The 22,546-nt window shown below is 45.0% G+C and overlaps 1 protein-coding gene across 1 annotated transcript in view; it reads right to left on the bottom strand.

Moving 5' to 3' along the window:
• The window catches only part of LOC143930985 (uncharacterized), a 49,177-nt gene that overhangs the window by 22,990 nt on the left and 3,641 nt on the right, over window positions 1-22,546 (bottom strand). Inside the window, exons 3-5 of the mRNA XM_077455697.1 lie at window positions 21,814-22,044; window positions 15,107-15,234; window positions 8,281-8,408 (exon numbers count right to left, since the gene is read on the bottom strand). Of these exons, the coding sequence (XP_077311823.1) occupies window positions 8,281-8,408; window positions 15,107-15,234; window positions 21,814-22,044 (487 nt within the window). The remainder of the gene's footprint in view (window positions 1-8,280; window positions 8,409-15,106; window positions 15,235-21,813; window positions 22,045-22,546) is intronic.

Below are 22,546 nucleotides of genomic sequence, written 5' to 3'. Positions count from 1 at the left end.
AATGTCACCAATGATGGGGCATAGTTCTTCCCAATGACACCAACGATGGGGCATAGTTCTTCCCAATGACACCAACGATGGGGCCCAATGTCACCAATGATGGGGCATAGTTCTTCCCAATGACACCAACGATAGGGCCCAATGTTACCAATGATGGGGCATAGTTCTTCCCAATGACACCAACGATAGGGCCCAATGTTACCAATGATGGGGCATAGTTCTTCCCAATGACACCAACGATGGGGCATAGTTCTTCCCAATGACACCAACGATGGGGCCCAATGTCACCAATGATGGGGCATAGTTCTTCCCAATGGCACCAACGATAGGGCCCAATGTTACCAATGATGGGGCATAGTTCTTCCCAATGTCACCAATGATGGGGCATAGTTCTTCCCAATGACACCAACGATGGGGCCCAATGTCACCAATGATGGGGCATAGTTCTTCCCAATGGCACCAACGATAGGGCCCAATGTTACCAATGATGGGGCATAGTTCTTCCCAATGTCACCAATGATGGGGCATAGTTCTTCCCAATGACACCAACGATGGGGCCCAATGTCACCAATGATGGGGCATAGTTCTTCCCAATGACACCAACGATGGGGCTCAATGTTACCAATGATGGGGCATAGTTCCTCCCAAAGACACCAACGATGGGGCCCAAATGACACCAAGGATGTGGCATAGTTTCTCCCAATAACGCCAACGATAGGGCCCAATGTTACCAATGATGGGGCATAGTTCTTCCCAATGACACCAACGATGGGGCCCAATGTTACCAATGATGGGGCCCAATGTTACCAATGATGGGGCATAGTTCTTCCCAATGACACCAACGATGGGGCCCAATGTGACCAATGATGGGGCATAGTTCTTCCCAATGACACCAACGATAGGGCCCAATGTTACCAATGATGGGGCCCAATGTTACCAATGATGGGGCATAGTTCTTCCCAATGACACCAACGATGGGGCCCAATGTTACCAATGATGGGGCCCAATGTTACCAATGATGGGGCTCAATGTTACCAATGATGGGGCATAGTTCCTCCCAAAGACACCAACGATGGGACCCAAATGACACCAAGGATGTGGCATAGTTTCTCCCAATAACGCCAACGATAGGGCCCAATGTTACCAATGATGGGGCATAGTTCTTCCCAATGACACCAACGATAGGGCCCAATGTTACCAATGATGGGGCATAGTTCTTCCCAATGACACCAATGATGGGGCATAGTTCTTCCCAATGACACCAACGATGGGGCCCAATGTCACCAATGATGGGGCATAGTTCTTCCCAATGACACCAACGATAGGGCCCAATGTTACCAATGATGGGGCATAGTTCTTCCCAATGACAACAACGATGGGGCATAGTTCTTCCCAATGACACCAACGATGGGGCCCAATGTCACCAATGATGGGGCATAGTTCTTCCCAATGACACCAACGATGGGGCTCAATGTCACCAATGATGGGGCATAGTTCTTCCCAATGACACCAACGATGGGGCATAGTTCTTCCCAATGACACCAACGATGGGGCCCAATGTTACCAATGATGGGGCATAGTTCTTCCCAATGACACCAACGATGGGGCATAGTTCTTCCCAATGACACCAACGATGGGGCCCAATGTCACCAATGATGGGGCATAGTTCTTCCCAATGACACCAACGATGGGGCTCAATGTTACCAATGATGGGGCATAGTTCCTCCCAAAGACAACAACGATGGGGCCCAAATGACACCAAGGATGTGGCATAGTTTCTCCCAATAACACCAACGAAAGGGCCCAATGTTACCAATGATGGGGCATAGTTCTTCCCAATGTCACCAATGATGGGGCATAGTTCTTCCCAATGACACCAACGATGGGGCCCAATGTCACCAATGATGGGGCATAGTTCTTCCCAATGACACCAACGATGGGGCTCAATGTTACCAATGATGGGGCATAGTTCCTCCCAAAGACACCAACGATGGGACCCAAATGACACCAAGGATGTGGCATAGTTCCTCCCAATAACGCCAACGATAGGGCCCAATGTTACCAATGATGGGGCATAGTTCCTCCCAAAGACACCAACGATGGGACCCAAATGACACCAAGGATGTGGCATAGTTCCTCCCAATAACGCCAACGATAGGGCCCAATGTTACCAATGATGGGGCATAGTTCTTCCCAATGACACCAATGATGGGGCATAGTTCTTCCCAATGACACCAACGATGGGGCCCAATGTCACCAATGATGGGGCATAGTTCTTCCCAATGACACCAACGATGGGGCATAGTTCTTCCCAATGACACCAACGATGGGGCCCAATGTCACCAATGATGGGGCATAGTTCTTCCCAATGACACCAACGATAGGGCCCAATGTTACCAATGATGGGGCATAGTTCCTCCCAAAGACGCCAACGATAGGGCCCAATGTTACCAATGATGGGGCATAGTTCTTCCCAATGACACCAACGATAGGGCCCAATGTTACCAATGATGGGGCATAGTTCTTCCCAATGACACCAACGATGGGGCATAGTTCTTCCCAATGACACCAACGATGGGGCCCAATGTCACCAATGATGGGGCATAGTTCTTCCCAATGGCACCAACGATAGGGCCCAATGTTACCAATGATGGGGCATAGTTCTTCCCAATGTCACCAATGATGGGGCATAGTTCTTCCCAATGACACCAACGATGGGGCCCAATGTCACCAATGATGGGGCATAGTTCTTCCCAATGACACCAACGATGGGGCTCAATGTTACCAATGATGGGGCATAGTTCTTCCCAATGACACCAACGATAGGGCCCAATGTTACCAATCATGGGGCATAGTTCTTCCCAATGTCACCAATGATGGGGCATAGTTCTTCCCAATGACACCAACGATGGGGCCCAATGTCACCAATGATGGGGCATAGTTCTTCCCAATGACACCAACGATGGGGCTCAATGTTACCAATGATGGGGCATAGTTCCTCCCAAAGACACCAACGATGGGGCCCAAATGACACCAAGGATGTGGCATAGTTTCTCCCAATAACGCCAACGATAGGGCCCAATGTTACCAATGATGGGGCATAGTTCTTCCCAATGACACCAACGATGGGGCCCAATGTTACCAATGATGGGGCCCAATGTTACCAATGATGGGGCATAGTTCTTCCCAATGACACCAACGATGGGGCCCAATGTGACCAATGATGGGGCATAGTTCTTCCCAATGACACCAACGATAGGGCCCAATGTTACCAATGATGGGGCCCAATGTTACCAATGATGGGGCATAGTTCTTCCCAATGACACCAACGATGGGGCCCAATGTTACCAATGATGGGGCCCAATGTTACCAATGATGGGGCTCAATGTTACCAATGATGGGGCATAGTTCCTCCCAAAGACACCAACGATGGGACCCAAATGACACCAAGGATGTCGCATAGTTTCTCCCAATAACGCCAACGATAGGGCCCAATGTTACCAATGATGGGGCATAGTTCTTCCCAATGACACCAACGATGGGGCATAGTTCTTCCCAATGACACCAACGATGGGGCCCAATGTCACCAATGATGGGGCATAGTTCTTCCCAATGACACCAACGATGGGGCTCAATGTTACCAATGATGGGGCATAGTTCTTCCCAATGACACCAACGATGGGGCTCAATGTTACCAATGATGGGGCATAGTTCCTCCCAAAGACACCAACGATGGGGCCCAAATGACACCAAGGATGTGGCATAGTTTCTCCCAATAACGCCAACGATAGGGCCCAATGTTACCAATGATGGGGCATAGTTCTTTCCAATGACACCAACGATAGGGCCCAATGTTACCAATGATGGGGCATAGTTCTTCCCAATGACACCAATGATGGGGCATAGTTCTTCCCAATGACACCAACGATAGGGCCCAATGTTACCAATGATGGGGCATAGTTCTTCCCAATGACACCAACGATAGGGCCCAATGTTACCAATGATGGGGCATAGTTCCTCCCAAAGACACCAACGATAGGGCCCAATGTTACCAATGATGGGGCATAGTTCTTCCCAATGACACCAATGATGGGGCATAGTTCTTCCCAATGTCACCAATGATGGGGCATAGTTCTTCCCAATGACACCAACGATAGGGCCCAATGTTACCAATGATGGGGCATAGTTCTTCCCAATGACACCAACGATGGGGCATAGTTCTTCCCAATGACACCAACGATGGGGCCCAATGTCACCAATGATGGGGCATAGTTCTTCCCAATGACACCAACGATGGGGCTCAATGTTACCAATGATGGGGCATAGTTCCTCCCAAAGACACCAACGATGGGGCCCAAATGACACCAAGGATGTGGCATAGTTTCTCCCAATAACACCAACGATAGGGCCCAATGTTACCAATGATGGGGCATAGTTCCTCCCAAAGACACCAACGATGGGACCCAAATGACACCAAGGATGTGGCATAGTTTCTCCCAATAACGCCAACGATAGGGCCCAATGTTACCAATGATGGGGCATAGTTCTTTCCAATGACACCAACGATGGGGAATAGTTCTTCCCAATGACACCAACGATGGGGCCCAATGTCACCAATGATGGGGCATAGTTCTTTCCAATGACACCAACGATGGGGCATAGTTCTTCCCAATGACACCAACGATGGGGCCCAATGTCACCAATGATGGGGCATAGTTCTTCCCAATGACACCAACGATGGGGCTCAATGTTACCAATGATGGGGCATAGTTCTTCCCAATGACACCAACGATGGGGCTCAATGTTAGCAATGATGGGGCATAGTTCTTCCCAATGACACCAACGATGGGGCCCAATGTCACCAATGATGGGGCATAGTTCTTCCCAATGACACCAACGATGGGGCCCAATGTCACCAATGATGGGGCATAGTTCTTTCCAATGACACCAACGATGGGGCATAGTTCTTCCCAATGACACCAACGATGGGGCCCAATGTCACCAATGATGGGGCATAGTTCTTCCCAATGACACCAACGATGGGGCTCAATGTTAGCAATGATGGGGCATAGTTCCTCCCAAAGACACCAACGATGGGACCCAAATGACACCAAGGATGTGGCATAGTTTCTCCCAATAATGCCAACGATAGGGCCCAATGTTACCAATGATGGGGCATAGTTCTTCCCAATGACACCAACGATGGGGCATAGTTCTTCCCAATGACACCAACGATGGGGCCCAATGTCACCAATGATGGGGCATAGTTCTTCCCAATGACACCAACGATGGGGCTCAATGTTACCAATGATGGGGCATAGTTCTTCCCAATGACACCAACGATGGGGCATAGTTCTTCCCAATGACACCAACGATGGGGCATAGTTCTTCCCAATGACACCAACGATGGGGCCCAATGTCACCAATGATGGGGCATAGTTCTTCCCAATGACACCAACGATGGGGCTCAATGTTACCAATGATGGGGCATAGTTCTTCCCAATGACACCAATGATGGGGCATAGTTCTTCCCAATGACACCAACGATGGGGCATAGTTCTTCCCAATGACACCAACGATGGGGCCCAATGTCACCAATGATGGGGCATAGTTCCTCCCAAAGACACCAACGATGGGGCCCAAATGACACCAAGGATGTGGCATAGTTCCTCCCAATAACGCCAACGATAGGGCTCAATGTTACCAATGATGGGGCATAGTTCTTCCCAATGACACCAATGATGGGGCATAGTTCTTCCCAATGACACCAACGATGGGGCCCAATGTCACCAATGATGGGGCATAGTTCTTCCCAATGACACCAACGATAGGGCCCAATGTTACCAATGATGGGGCATAGTTCTTCCCAATGACACCAACGATGGGGCATAGTTCTTCCCAATGACACCAACGATGGGGCCCAATGTCACCAATGATGGGGCATAGTTCTTCCCAATGACACCAACGATAGGGCCCAATGTTACCAATGATGGGGCATAGTTCCTCCCAAAGACGCCAACGATAGGGCCCAATGTTACCAATGATGGGGCATAGTTCTTCCCAATGACACCAACGATAGGGCCCAATGTTACCAATGATGGGGCATAGTTCTTCCCAATGACACCAACGATGGGGCATAGTTCTTCCCAATGACACCAACGATGGGGCCCAATGTCACCAATGATGGGGCATAGTTCTTCCCAATGACACCAACGATAGGGCCCAATGTTACCAATGATGGGGCATAGTTCTTCCCAATGTTACCAATGATGGGGCATAGTTCTTCCCAATGACACCAACGATGGGGCCCAATGTCACCAATGATGGGGCATAGTTCTTCCCAATGACACCAACGATGGGGCTCAATGTTACCAATGATGGGGCATAGTTCCTCCCAAAGACACCAACGATGGGGCCCAAATGACACCAAGGATGTGGCATAGTTTCTCCCAATAACGCCAACGATAGGGCCCAATGTTACCAATGATGGGGCATAGTTCTTCCCAATGACACCAACGATGGGGCCCAATGTTACCAATGATGGGGCCCAATGTTACCAATGATGGGGCCCAATGTTACCAATGATGGGGCATAGTTCTTCCCAATGACACCAACGATGGGGCCCAATGTCACCAATGATGGGGCATAGTTCTTCCCAATGACACCAACGATAGGGCCCAATGTTACCAATAAAGGGGCCCAATGTTACCAATGATGGGGCCCAATGTTACCAATGATGGGGCATAGTTCTTCCCAATGACACCAACGATGGGGCCCAATGTTACCAATGATGGGGCCCAATGTTACCAATGATGGGGCCCAATGTTACCAATGATGGGGCATAGTTCTTCCCAATGACACCAACGATGGGGCCCAATGTCACCAATGATGGGGCATAGTTCTTCCCAATGACACCAACGATAGGGCCCAATGTTACCAATGATGGGGCATAGTTCTTCCCAATGACACCAACGATGGGGCATAGTTCTTCCCAATGACACCAACGATGGGGCCCAATGTCACCAATGATGGGGCATAGTTCCTCCCAAAGACACCAACGATGGGGCCCAAATGACACCAAGGATGTGGCATAGTTTCTCCCAATAACACCAACGATAGGGCCCAATTTTACTAATGATGGGGCATAGTTCCTCCCAAAGACACCAATGATGGGGCCCAAATGACACCAAGGATGTGGCATAGTTTCTCCCAATAACACCAACGATAGGGCCCAATGTTACTAATGATGGGGCATAGTTTCTCCCAATAACACCAACGATAGGGCCCAATGTTACTAATGATGGGGCATAGTTCCTCCCAAAGACACCAACGATGGGACCCAAATGACACCAAGGATGTGGCATAGTTTCTCCCAATAACGCCATCGATAGGGCCCAATGTTACCAATGATGGGGCATAGTTCTTTCCAATGACACCAACGATGGGGCATAGTTCTTCCCAATGACACCAACGATGGGGCCCAATGTCACCAATGATGGGGCATAGTTTCTCCCAATAACACCAACGATGGGGCCCAATGTTACCAATGATGGGGCATAGTTCCTCCCAAAGACACCAACGATGGGGCCCAAATGACACCAAGGATGTGGCATAGTTTCTCCCAATAACACCAACGATAGGGCCCAATGTTACCAATGATGGGGCATAGTTCCTCCCAAAGACACCAACGATGGGGCCCAAATGACACCAAGGATGTGGCATAGTTTCTCCCAATAACACCAACGATAGGGCCCAATGTCACCAATGATGGGGCCCAAATGACACCAAGGATGGGGCATAGTTCCTCCCAATGACACCAACGATGGGGTGCAATTCTTCTCACTGACAAAGATGGGGCATCGTTTACTCCAACTGACGCCGGGACATTTTCTACTGCCGATGGCCACAGTCCGGCCCCCCTAAATCCTGAAGGACAGTAAAGTGGCCCTTTGCTTAGAAAGTTTGGAGACCCCCTGCTCTTAAGGGTCAAAAAACCTCAACGCTATTGAAGATTGTGGCCTATGGCTCACCTTGAGTTCAGTTGGAATCACAGCTGGGAGAAGAGAAGGGTGATCCTGGTGGGGGCCCGTAGGTGTAGAGTCTACACATCTGCAAACGGTAAACCTCTAACATTCATATAACCAAGAAAAAAAAAAAAAAAAAATATATATACATATATATATATATATATATATATATCTGTGCAAATACTCCTTTTAAGGAGTCACTGTGAGCGACAGTCTCCTATCCCCCTGCCAAGTGTCTGCACAATGGGCTCACCTTGCACGGTGTCCTTGGCCCGAGTGACCATTGCAACCTCCATCTCCAGCTGGCTGCACCTAATCTCCAACTGAGAGTTCAGTTCCCGAGCGGTAAAGAGGGCGCTCTCCAGAGACTCCTTCACCGACCTAAGAGACAAGGCACACCACACAAAACCGGGTTAAAAAAGGAAACCTCTAGTGGCTGCTTTCTGTACACACAAGGAGGAAAAACCTCGACGTCCACTCAGCAGGAGGAAAGTCCTGCCCCGGGCCATCAATCTGCTTTGAAATAAGCCGGGAGGGAAGGTGTTAAAGCCCCAACTCCGGGGGAAAATAAAAAATGATCCCTTGCAGTGTGGACACAGCCCCATACTGCAAGGGTTAATTGCTAATTTCTTTATCTAGCCCGGCTCGCTGGTGGCGTTTCGTCAGCTGCTGTGCTGTTGCCGTCATCTATAAAACGTCAACTATAAAAATAGCACTTCCGTGGCCGTGCTGAAAAACGAAATAATGAATAGTGTAAAGTGCATAAAAATACCACCAAAAAAAGAAAGCTCTATTTGTGGGGAAAAAAAAGGATGTAAATTTTGTTTGGGAGCAACGTCGCACGACCGCGCAATTGTCAGTTAAAGCGACGCAGCGCCGAATCGCAAAAAGTGGTCTGGTCTTTGGCCAGCAAAATGGTCCGGGGCTGATAGTGGTTAAGAAGCAGGACGCATGCATGAGGCTTTTATTTTATGTTTTGGTTGAATAAGAATGATGAGATTTGGTAGAATTTCTATATTTTTGGATGCAAAAAATTCACTTTTTGGTGAAGTTCTATTGGCAGAGAGCATGTCTGATTTTATTTGTTTTCTTTTTTTAATGCACAATAATAAAAGAAATAGTGTAGAATAATACTTGGCGATGTGTTTTACTTCAAATGACAGTTGGGGAGTCGGCAGTTACATTTAAAAAAAAAAAATACAATGTACAATGGCGGCTAAGGACAGAGTGGAATGAAGGCGTAAGCGGCTTCATTCCAGCCTCCTAATTTTAAAACACGAAAGCGACGTCATGACGTCACTTCCCGTTTACTCGTCTGACGACGGCGCCGGGTTTTAAAAAAAATCGACAGTACTCAGAATCGGCGAAAACGGCGATCTGAATACTTTGAAGTGCAAAGGAGGGATTTGGGGTCTTTTAGACCCCCTGATCCCTCCATAAAGAGTACCTGTCACCCCCTATTACTGTCACAAGAGATCTTTACATTCCTTGTGACAGCAATAAAAGTGATCAAAAAAAAAATAAAAAAATAAATTATTAATTTTAAAATAAATAAGAAGAAAAAAAAAAAAGCGTCCTCTGTCGCCGCAAGCTCACGCAGCAAAGAAGTCGCACCCGCATATTTAACGGTGTTCAAATCACACATGTGAGGTATCACCGCGATCATCAGAGCGATAATTCTAGTACTAGACTGTAACCTGGTAACCGGAAAAACATTTAAAGCGTCGCCTATGGAGATTTTTAGGTACCGTCGTTTGTCGTCATTCCACAAGTGCGTGCAATTATAAAGCGTGACATGTTAGGTATCTATTTACTTGGCGTAATATCATCTTTCACATTATACAACAAAAATTGGGCGAACTTTACTGTTTCTTTTTTTTTTAATTCATGAAAGTGTCCCTTTTCCCCAAAAAATTGCGTTTAAAACACCACTGCACAAATACAGTGTGACATAAAATATTGCAACAATCGCCATTTTATTCTCTAGATTCTCTGCTAAAATATATTATATATAAAAATAAATTATATATATATATATATATATATATATATATATATATATATATATATATATATATATATAAAATAAATATTATTTTTTATTTTTAAATATATATATATTTTTTAAATATATATATATAATATTTTATATATATATTATTATTTGTTTATTTTTAAATATATATAAAAAAATATTTATATATAAAAAAAATATATATTATATATATATATATATATATATATATATATATATTATATAAAAATAAATATTATATATTTTTTATTTTTAAATATATATATAAAACAATATTTATATATATAATATTTTATATATATATATATATATATATATTTATATATATATATTATATATATATATATATATAGATATATATATATATATATATATATATATTATTTGTTTATTTTTAAATATATATAAAAAAATATTTATATATAAAAAAAATATATTATATATATATATATATATATATATATATATATATATATATTTATTATATAAAAATATTATATATTTTTTATTTTTAAATATATATATAAAAAATATTTATATATATAATATTTTATATATATATATATATATATATATATATATATATATATATATATATATATATTATTTGTTTATTTTTAAACATATATAAAAAAAAAAAAAAATATATATATATATATATATATATATATATATATATATATATATATATATATATATATATATATATATATATATATATATATATATATATATATATATATAAATAATGTTTGGGGGTTCCAAGTAATTTTCTAGCAAAAAATAGAGATTTTAACTTGTAAATACCAAATGTCAGAAATAGGCTTAGTCATGAAAGGATTAAAAACGACAGGATAATGGCGCTGTGGCAACTTGACCCAATAAAAAAGCATAATAATATTCTTGATATCACTAGAAAATAAAAGCCTTTGAAAATTAGTTTGCAATAACTCCATCAGCATCACCAGCAAAGCAGCTTCATTATTATCCCATTATAGAAGAAGAGAATTGCTGCGCTGCATTTCGGGGTTTCTATAATTTGCCGCATCACGAACGTTAATTCTCCATTGCGATCGCTAGTTTACAAAACCGACCGCTTCCGGCTCGTCCTTGCTTCCGAGCAATGCTTTGTACTTTGGACTTTTGTCCGACGGAATTGTGTACACACGCTCGGAAAATCTGACAACGCACATTTGTCCGCGGAAACATTTTAAAGCCTGCCATCCAACAAAAAATCTGACAACAATTGTCTGATGGAGCGTACACACGGTCAGATTTTCCACCAACAGCCCGTCATCGCACATTTCCCGTCAGGAAAATCCAATCGCGCGTACGCGGCTTAATACCCCTTTCACACCAGCAGATCGGTCAGTTCCGTCTGTCTGTTTTTTTTCAGGCGGACCCGGCTGGACCACACATTGCTCTGTATGGAGCGGCGGATGTCAGCAGACATGCGTCTGTCACCATCCGACATCCCATCCGATAAAAACAGACTGATGGGCATACGCTCATCAGGCGAATCAGATTGGACGAGAATTGGATGGAAAACGGGCATGCAGTCCATTTCCATCCGACCACCCGGTAGAGAGCGGCGGGCTGTGTCCGTGTCTGCTGTGCACAGTGGAGTGAACACGGACCTATCATCCGCCTGCTCAGCGGAGAGATCCCCCGCTGCTCTGCTTGGATGGATTCTACCCCATGTGAAAGGGGCCTGACATGGATACCAACTTAAAAAAAAAAAAAAAAAAAAAAATCCTGCCCCCACCCCACCCCCCAAAAAAATACTGACCCTGACCCAAACACTAACCCTGGCACTGACCTAGATCAAACTGTGATCCAAGTATTTTTTATTATTGTCTCTCGCTCTCCTTGCAGAAAAAAAATAAAAATAAAAGATAGATATATATATATATATATATATATATATATATATATATATAAATATATATATATAATAATAATAAATATATATATATATATATATATATATATATATATATATATATATATCTTTTTTTTTCTCTGCAAGGAGAGAGAGATACAATGTATCTCTCTCCTCCATTCAGAGAGAGAAGACATGGGGGTGGGATTCACAGGGAGTGATCACTACGATAGCCAATCAGAGGCCATCACATTGATCAGGTGACCCAGAATCAGGGGTTCCGGGTCTCGATGGTTAGTACGAGGCCCGGGGGGCTCTCATTAAGACCCAGGCCATGTGGTGCGCTCCCAGCACAGACAGATACCCAAATATGTGACCCCCCCCCCCCATGGAAAAAAAAAACAAAAAACAGTCCAGTGGGGTCACATATTTGTGTACGCTCAGCACCAAGGGGTTAAAATCCAGTAATACACTCTCACCCCCTCCCCCTACTCTGCACATGCTCAGTTGCTCTCTATTTTTAGGTACTGCTGGGTTTGTAGAGGCCGATCTGCTGACAGCCTTAAAAGTGGAATTAAATCCTATTTATCCTTTACAGCCAAGGAAGCCGCTTGTGTTTGATCTGCAACTGGCACGGTGCTGCACACACAAGCAACTGTGACAGTTAACATTCCCGACACCTCAGGAATGCAACTGTATTTTTTTTTTGAAACCGTTAAATCTATGGGTTCAGTTCTGGTGTCCTGTCAGAAAGCCACCGCCCATCAGAAAATGCAATGTGGCCATCTTGGTACACCCCGCACTCACCTGCAGTAAGCCTACAAGGCAGCACAGTGGTGTAGTGGTTAGCACTTTCACCTAGCAGCAATAGGGTCGTTGGTTCGAATCCCGACCACGACACCATCTGCCTGGAGTTTGCATGTTCTCCCTGTGCTTGCGTGGGTTTTCCTCCGGGTAATCCGGTTTCCTCCCACACTCCAAAGACATGCAGGTAGGTTAATTAGACCTTGTCTAAAAAAAAAATTGGCCTTAGTATGTGTATGTCAATGTTGTATGTGTTTGTAAGCATGTCAGGACCTTATGGGGTAAAAGGACCACGCAAAGCCACAGATGGACTCTGGTGGCAAGAAAGCGCCCTGAGGCAATTCAGTTTGCATGGGTAGCGCTATACAAGTCATTCACTCAGAAGGCAGCAAGCGGACATCTTGTTACACCCACCGGAGTCTTGCGTTTCACACTTATTTTTACCAGTTTAAAATGCAAGACTCCGGTGGGTGTAACAAGATGTCCGCTTGCTGCCTACTGAGTGCCTTATATATCGTGATATACAGGAATTTTGAAAATCCGTGACACTGTTTTGATGTTGAGTTTTAAAAGCAGCGGCAAGCGTGCCGATCTCACAGGTTTGCTAATCTGACAGACCACCACTGCTTTTAAGATTCAACAACATCAAAACAGCTTGATGGATTTTAAAAATGCTGTATTTCACGATACAAGCTCAAAAAAAAAAAAAAAAAAAAAAAAAGTCAGTTTCGCGTTTCAGACTGTAGGCTTAGTGAGGCCGAGTGCCGGGTGTACCAAGATGGCCGCGACGGAACCTCACTTCGGTTGCACTTTCTGATGGGCAGCAGCTTTCTGATCGAACACCGTTTTTTTTACGATTTACTGCTGCTCAGGTGGGGCTCTGGGGCTTCAGAAAAATGGCAAGAAGTAACAGGAGCAATGCTGGAGGCAATTTACAGCACACACTCTTTGTGTTAGTGTATTTATTAATGTGGAATGTGTGTTCCTTGCTAAAGAACTTTATTTTTATTTTTTTAATCAAACGGTTATGGGTAAAGTTCCGCATTAATAAAGGAGAACTCCAATGAATCCCATTTGCTATGGGGGGGGGGGGGTGTTAAATATCTCCCTCTTTGCAGACAGTTAATATTCAAAATGCTGTATAGAAACTCCAGAATTCAATTTATAAATGATATCCATGGGAATAAAAAAAAAATTATATTTATATATATTAACCACTTCCCGACCAGCGCACGACGATGTACGTCGACAGAACGGCACGGGCAGGCATATTGGCGTACAGGTACGTCCAATATTCAATGCCGCCCTGCCATCGGGAGCGCGCCGCCAGCGGCGCGCTCCCGCACTGGACGGGACCCCCTTGAGTCCGGTCGCGGGACCCGCGGACTCGATCGCCGCGGGCATCCCCAGCGATCGTCTCACGGGACGGCTGAATGGAAGAAATGCCGAGTAAACAGCATTTCTCCATTCTGCCTAGCAACTAGTGACGCTGATCTCTGCTCCATGTGATTGGAGCAGAGATCAGTGTTCACTAAATGAAAGCCCAACCCCCCCACAGTTAGTAACACACCCCTAGGAACACTTAACCCCTACACTGCCACCCACTGGTTAACCCCTTCACTGCCAGTGTCATTTACACAGGAATCACTGCATTTATATAGCACTGATTGCTGTATAAATGACAATGGTCCCAAAAATGTGTCAAAAATGTCCGATGTGTCCGCCACAATGTCGCAGTCACAATAAAAAAATCGCTGATCGCCGCCATTACTAGTAAAAAAAAAATAATAATAAAAAATTATTAATAAAAATGCTATAAAACTATCCCTATTTTGTAAACGCTATAACTTTTGCGCAAACCAATCAATAATCGCTTATTGCGATTTTTTTTACCAAAAATATGTAGAAGAATACGCATCGGCCTAAACTGAGGGGGAAAAAAAAGTTTTTTTTATATATTTTCGGGGGATATTTATTATAACATAAAGTAAAAAAATAATGCGTTTTTTTCAAAATTGTCGCTCTATTTTTGTTTATAGCGCAAAAAAATAAAAACCGCAGAGGTGATCAAATACCACCAAAAGAAAGCTCTATTTGTGGGGAAAAAAAAGAATGTCAATTTTGTTTGGGAGCCACGTCGCACGACCGCGCAATTGTCAGTTAAAGCGACGCAGTGCCGAATCGCAAAAAGTGGTCTGGTCTTTGGCCAGCAAAATGGTCCGGTCTGTAAGTGGTTAAAACAGAAAAATGTGGCAATTGTTTGCATTACACAAATGAAATATCACCCCCCCCCCCCCGTTGGGGCAAAGGCGGAGGGGTGGGGGGGCAAAGGCGAGGGGGGGGGTAAGGGTCACTCACTGGACGTCGCTAAGCTTCTCCTTCAGGTCCTGACACTCTCTGGCTGAGACCTCCAGCTGTAGACGGAGTGTAGACGTCTCCCCCTCTTCATACAATCTCCCCCGCTCCGCCTCCAAGTTCTCTCTCTCCTATCGGGATCAAAAACAGGTTTACCAAAAAAAGGTCACATGACACACAGCTACAATTAGTACTGGATCCATCAGCCTCCTGGAACGCCCTGCACAGCAGCACTCAGACTGGGAGAAGGGAAGGTGAGCACTTTGCACAGTGCTGTCAAAACTAACATGCTTAAAGCGGCGTTCTGATTAAAAACATAAATAAATAAAAAAAAAAATTAAAAGCCGACAGCTACAAATACTGCAGCTGCTGACGACTTTTAATAAAATCGGAACACTTACCTGTCCCAGGGTCCAGCGATGCGGGGGGGGGGGGGGAGGGATTGAAGCCCCGCTTGTCCCCCCTCCGTTCGGCAGCGCCGGTTTAACGACATATTCGGCGAGCCATCGCAGTTTGCTACGGAAGCAACATTCTGTAGCAGCCATCTTGCTACACCCCACACTCGTCCACAGTAAGGATACACTAAGAAGGGGGAAAGCGGACATCTTGTTACACCCGCCAGAGTTTTGCATTTTACACGTATTTAGAACAGTAAAGTGAGTTTTTATAGTGAAATACAAGACTTACAACTCCGTCTGACTGGTTAGTTGTTGAATTTTAAAAGCAGCGGTCAACCCCGCTCACCTCACAGGTTTAGTAATCGGATAGAAGATCGCTGCTTTTAAAATTCAACATCCAACCAGTCAGACGGAGTTGTAAGTCCTGTATTTCACTATATAAACTCACTTTATTGTTATAAATACGTGTAAAATGCAAAACTCTGGCGGGTGTAACAAGATGTCCGCTTTCCCCCTTCTTAGTGTATCCTTACTGTGGACGAGTGTGGGGTGTAGCAAGATGGCCGCTACAGAAAGTTGCTTCCGTAGCAAACTGCGCCGAATATGTCGTTACACCGGTGCTTCCAAACGGAGGGGGGACAAGCGATGGTGGCGACGGAACGTCACTTCCGTAGCAAACTGCGATGGCTCGCCGAATATGTCGTTACACCAGCATTGTAACGGTGGCTTCACATCCGGGCACCCACTGCGCATGCGCGAGCCACACGGCGCACCGTGACTGGCCAGGCAATTGTCTGGGACCTGCGATGTGTGCCGCGAGGGAGGGGGGAGAGGGGAACATGCTTCCGGCACCGCGGTGCCCTCCCCTGGGAGGAAGTGGGAGCTAGAACCCTCTAAAAAGAGTGTTTCCACCCCACCCCCCCCCCCCAAAAAAACGACCGGCCAAATGTCATGTCCGGGGGTCACCTTCCCTAAAAGAGGAAGTTCCATTTTTTGGTGGAACTTCACCTTGAAGCGATATATAAAAAGTCTGTTATTTTTAACAAAAAAAAAACGAAACTGAAACATGTTACACTTACCTGCTCTGTGTAATAGTTTTGCACAGAGCAGCCCGGATCCTCCTCTTCTCGAGTCGCTCTTCGGTGCTCCTCCCTCCTGTTGAGTGCAGCTTACTATACCTGAGACGAGGCTCCCCGTTTGTCAGTTCAGACATGGAGCCCGCGGTCCCACCCACTGACATTGGCTCACTGACTTTGATTGACAGCAGCGGGACTCAACGCGCTTCGATGCTGTTTCAGCCAATGAAGAGGGGAGTCACGGACAGCCGAGTTTCTCAGGCAACATCGCTGGACCTCAGGTAAGTATTTGGGGGGGGGGGGGGGGGGGCTGCACACAGATTATTATCTTAATGCATAGAATGCACCATCTACCTTTACAATCACTTTAACCCTTTCAATACTGGGCACTTTTACCCCCTTCCTGCCCAGACCAATTTTCAGCTTTTTTTTTTAAATCAAATCCTTTTTATTATTTCATATGAAAACAACAAATTTTCAGTTATCAGCGCTCTCACACTTTGAATGACAATTGGGCGGTCATACAACACTGTACTCATATGATTATTTTTTTCCCCACACAAATAGAGTTTTCTTTTGGTGGTATTTAACCACTTGAGACCCGCGCTATAGCCAAATGACGGCTACAGCGCGGACCTCCTTTGCTGGGACTACCTCTATTGACGTCGTCCCGTGCACGAGCGGCCTGCGCGCCCCCGGAGGGGCGCCCGCGGCGTGCTCTGTGATCAGCAAGTCTATGAGACTCGCCTGATCACGGATCGAAGCAAGGGGTCGATCCCGACCCCTTACCACGTGATCAGCTGTCAGCCAATGACAGCTGATCATGTCATCACAACAGAGCCGGCAATCAGCTATTTTCCTCCTCGCGCTGACAGCATGAGGAGAAAAAAAAAAAGCCGATCACCGGAGGCCGTGAGAGGGACTTCAGTCCTGATCACGGCCAAGCCATCAGTGCCCACCTGCCCCCTGCCAGTGCAACATATATATAGTAAATGTGCCACCCATCAGTACCACCCCTTAGTGCCCATAGTGCCACCCATTAGTGCCACCCATCAGTGCCCACAGTGCCACCCATCAGTGCCCACAGTGCCACCCATCAGTGCCCACAGTCTGCCTCCACAACAGTGCTGCACCTCATATGCCACATATCCGTGCCCATCAGTGTCATCTACCAGTACCCATCAGTGCCACCTATCAGAGCCACCTATCAGTGCCCATCAGTCCCATCCATCAGTGGTACCTATCTGTGCCCATCCGTGCCACCCATCCGTGCCATCTTATCTGTGCCCATCTTTGCCCATCAGTACCGCCTTATCTTTGCCTATCGGTGCCACCTTAACCATGCCTATCAGTGCCCACCAGTGCAGCCTATCAGTGCCCACCAGTCCCATCAGTGGTACCTATCTGTGCCCATCCGTGCCACCCATCCGTGCCATCTTATCTGTGCCCATCTTTGCCCATCAGTGCTGCCTTATCTGTGCCCATCAGTACCGCCTTATCTTTGCCTATCGGTACCACCTTAACCATGCCTATCAGTGCCCACCAGTGCAGCCTATCAGTGCCCACCAGTGCAGGCTATCAGTGCCCACCAGTGCAGGCTATCAGTGCCCACCAGTGCCGCCTCATCAGCGCACTTCAATGAAGGAGAAAAATGACCTGTTTGCAAAATTTTATAACAAACTATTAAACATGATATTTTTATTTTTTTTTATTTTACATTTTTTTGTTTGTTTAGCAAAAAATAAAACTCCCAGCTGTAATTAAATACCACCAAAAGAAAGCTCTATTTGTGGGAAAAAAATGATAAAAATTTCATTTGGGTACAGTGTTGTATGCCCGCGCAATTGTCATTCAAAGTGCATCAGCGCTGAAAGCTGAAAATTGGTCTGGGCAGGAGGGGGGTTTAAGTGCCCAGTAAGCAAGTGGTTAAAGCGGAATTCCACTGAAAAGTGGAATTTCCACTCATCCGATTCCCCCCCCCCCAAGTATCTGCATGCACTTCCAGGAATCTGTCTCCTGGGAAACACACAGGTCCCAGGAGATCGGGGGACCACTTATGACACGCAGCGCGACTCACGCATGCGCAGTTGGGAACCCGGGAAGTGAAGCCGCGATGCTTCACTTTCTGATTCCCTCGATGAGAATGGCGCCGGCAGCAGCCGAGAACCGAGCCATTGCTCGGCTTCTGACATCGCTGGACCCCGGGACAGGTGAGGGTCCATTTATTAAAAGTCAGCAGCTGCAGTATTTGTAGCTGCTGGCTTTTAATACATTTTTTTGTAGGTGGAATCCCTCTTTAAATCACTGCTGGAGTTTTTTTTTTTTTTAAGCAACAAATAAAAAGAAGATGAAGAATTTAGAAAAAAAATAAAAAATTTCTCCATTTCTGTTATGAAAGTTTGCAAATAAATAATTGTTCTTCATAAATTTAGGCCAAAATGTGTTCCGTTACATTTCTTTGGGGAGAAATAACCCAAATCAGTGTAAATAATTTAGTCTGTAGGAAAGTTATGGAGTCCACGAACTACGGGATATACATCTGAAAACTGATCGATCGATCCCGATGTACTGACGGCCGATTCTCATTTCTTGACACCTGAAAAAGGTTTTTTTTTTTTTTTTTGGAAAGTAGACAGTCCAGGGTGTTTAGTAAGAGGCACGGCAAGTTGTTGTAAAATGTTTGGGAAAAATTAAAGTGGTTGTAAACCCTTACAACCAACTTTGACCTACAGGTAAGCCTAGATTAAGTCTTACCTTGTAGGTCCAAGAAATATCTCCTAAATGATATTTGCCGAAAGACAGGCACCACTGTTTACGGCGCATGCGCCATAGACAGCGGCGCGCAGGCGCACTGAGCGCGCCGCAGTTAGCGGTGATATGGCGCGAGTGGCGGCTCCCGTGCGCATGCGCGGGAGTGACGTCATCGCAGCTCCGACGAATGACAGCGGCGGATCAGCGAGACCCCACCAAGAAGATGGAGGCTCCGGACTACAGGGGACAGCGGTGACATCGCTGGCTCCTGTGTCAGGTAAGTGACACATAATGGACTACTATGCGATGTGATGCGATGCGATGCATAGTAATCCATTATGCTTTACCTTTGCAGGGAATCAAAGAGGAAGTAACACCCATCAGGGTTTACTTCCTCTTTAAGAGATATTTATTTATTTTTCACAATTTTTTTGTTATACGGTCACCAGTGCAGCACAGCATCATCATATAACGGGTGTAGTGGTGATCAGGAACACTCACTGGTGACAGTATGTTAAATAAAAACAACAATTTCTTTTTTTTTTTTCATTACGATTTCTTTTTAGCCCACTGTGACCAGAGCAATATAATGTTACCATAGTAACATCGTACTACTCTGGGGAAGCGATTAGGATTTTTTATTTTATTTTTAAACACATTATGATTGCATATACCAATGAATTTCACTGTTACAAGCAACCATTTTTACACAGTTCACACAGGGGCGGCACGACTTGCAGCGCGACTCACAGACGCCACCTGCACACGTCTTCAGCAGCGACTTGCAAAACGACTTCTGTACAGAAGTCAATGCAAGTCGCCTGAAGTCGCCCCAAAAGTAGTACAGGAACCTTTTTTTTCTAAGTCGGAGCGACTTGAGTCGCTCCTATTAGAACGGTTCCATAGTACAGAACGGAGAGCGACTTATCAAGTCGCCTGGACAAGTCGCCCCTGTGTGAACCGAGCCTAAATGAAAATTGATTATTTCATTGTTTACTATTGTGGTTACCTGTGATTGGCCACAGCTAATCACATGGTACAGATGGGCTGCGAGTGGCCCTGTCTGTACCATGTGATCGCTGTGACCAATCACAGAGATCAACAATAGCACACAGGAAAAAAAAAATTAGGTATGGCTGGAAAGACCTCACAATTTATGGCACCTCATCCCAATTATTAGCAACAATAGTACACAGTGAATAGCATGAATGAAAGCCTTTCGTTTTGTAAATGGTCATGTGGTCTGCTGTGATTGGCCACAGCAAGCCGGCACACTGATCTGTCATCCGGTGGACACAGCGGATGACTGATCTCACCACAGTGCGGCCCGTGGGGCATGCACGAGATATGTTCAAGGAGGAAGTCATAGGAAGTCCACCCAGAATTTCCTCTCACTTCCTGTTGTGGGTATAGAACAGGAAGTAGAGGGAACTCTCCCCAATGGGACACAGATGGTAAAAAAAGACGGGATATAATGCTACTTTACTCTATCCAAAATGAATAAAAATAATTGATTTTAGTTTTACTTTAAGCATCCATGGACGTCCCTAGGTTGCAGTGGTTATACCAGGATGATGCCTGCAGTTATAGGTATCATCCCGGTATCTTTTGTTTTTCAGCCGTCAATTCCCTATTGTGTAGGGCGAAACGTGTTGGGAACCACACCTTCGTGCTGTACCTTAAAAGGACTGTATTGTATAAGTGTTCCTTAATGCAATAACGTTGTTTTTATGTTTTAATCAAATTTATATACCGTATATACTCAAGTATAAGCCGACCTGAATATAAGCCAAGGCACCTAATTTTACCACAAAAGACTGGGAAAACGTATTGACTCGAGTATAAGCCTAGGGTGAGAAATGCGCAGCTACTGTAAGTGGAAAAGAGTGTCAACAATGCCCATTTGCAGCCTCTCTGTGCCCATTTGCAGCCATAGGTCCCCCGACCTTCAAACTCGGTGGTTAAGGGTTCCTAGATGCCCTCCTAGCTGCAGCCAAAATTTGGGGTCTCTGGACCCAACGGGTCCCAAAATGATGTATCTCGGGGGCCACTTGGTACTAGGAGCCCCAAATTTGGTGTGCAAACACTTTATAACTAGCACTACAAAATATGCAAAGCTGGGGCTCCTAGCACCAAGTGGCCCTGACATACGGGGCCCCAAAGTCTGTTTGGAAAATGTCAAGCACTTTTCTGTAGCAGAGAATGACATTTTGGCGAACCCACTTTGGGGCCCCTTGGTGCTGGGAACCCCAGCTATAGATATTGGATATGTTGTAGTGCTAGTTCCACTGTATTTGCACACCAAATTTGGGGTTCCTAGCACCAAGTGGCCCCGAGATACGGGGCCCCAAAGTTGATTCGGAAAATGTCATTTTTTTCCAATATATAACCACTATGTAGCATATTACCATTGAGCTAATGGGATTTCCTGGCAGAGCAGAAGTCACGGGATGCGATTCTCTACAATGGCAATGTGACCAATCACCTGTCTGAGCTCAGCCTGAAGCCTGTCCCTCTCGGCCTCCATGCGTCTCAGTTCAGTTTCCAGGCCCTCTCTGGCTGTCTCTGCGTCTTGCAGCAGGATCCGTCGCTTGGTGGTCTCGGCTCTCAGTTGCTCGTGCTCTCTCTCACACACCTGCAGGTGCTGGCGGGCTGTCATTCGCTCTCTCTCTAATTCCCGCAGCCTCTCCCTCATAGACTCCGCCTCCTCCTCCTTCTGTGCAAGAAAGCAAAAAAGCATAAAAATGAGCACCGCAGCACGTTTTCAGACAGCGGACATTTAAAATCCGAAAATTCTAAAAGAACGAAAATAAGAATGAAAATCCAAAAATTCTAAAAGACCGAAAATAAGAATGAAAATCCGAAAATTCTAAAGAACAAAAATAAGAATGAAAATCCGAAAATTCTAAAGAACAAAAATAAGAATGAAAATCCGAAAATTCTAAAAAAGAATGAAAATAAGAATGAAAATCTGAAATTTCTAAAAAGAGCGAAAATAAGAACGAAAATAAGAATGAAAATCCAAAAACTCTAAAGAACGAAAATAAGAATGAAAATAAGAATGAAAATAAGAATGAAAATAAGAATGAAAATCCGAAAATTCTAAAGAACAAAAATAAGAACGAAAATAAGAACGAAAATAAGAATGAATGAAAAGACGAAAATTCTAAAGACCGAAAATAAGAATAAAAATCCGAAAATTCTAAAAGACCGAAAAT

Source organism: Lithobates pipiens, unplaced genomic scaffold (assembly GCF_037356315.1).
Source record: "Lithobates pipiens isolate NorthernLeopardFrog02 unplaced genomic scaffold, aLitPip1_a1.2 Scaffold_25, whole genome shotgun sequence".
NCBI lineage: Eukaryota > Metazoa > Chordata > Amphibia > Anura > Ranidae > Lithobates > Lithobates pipiens.
The sequence above is the reverse complement of the archived record's forward strand: the minus strand, read 5'-3'. Positions and strand labels throughout refer to the sequence as shown.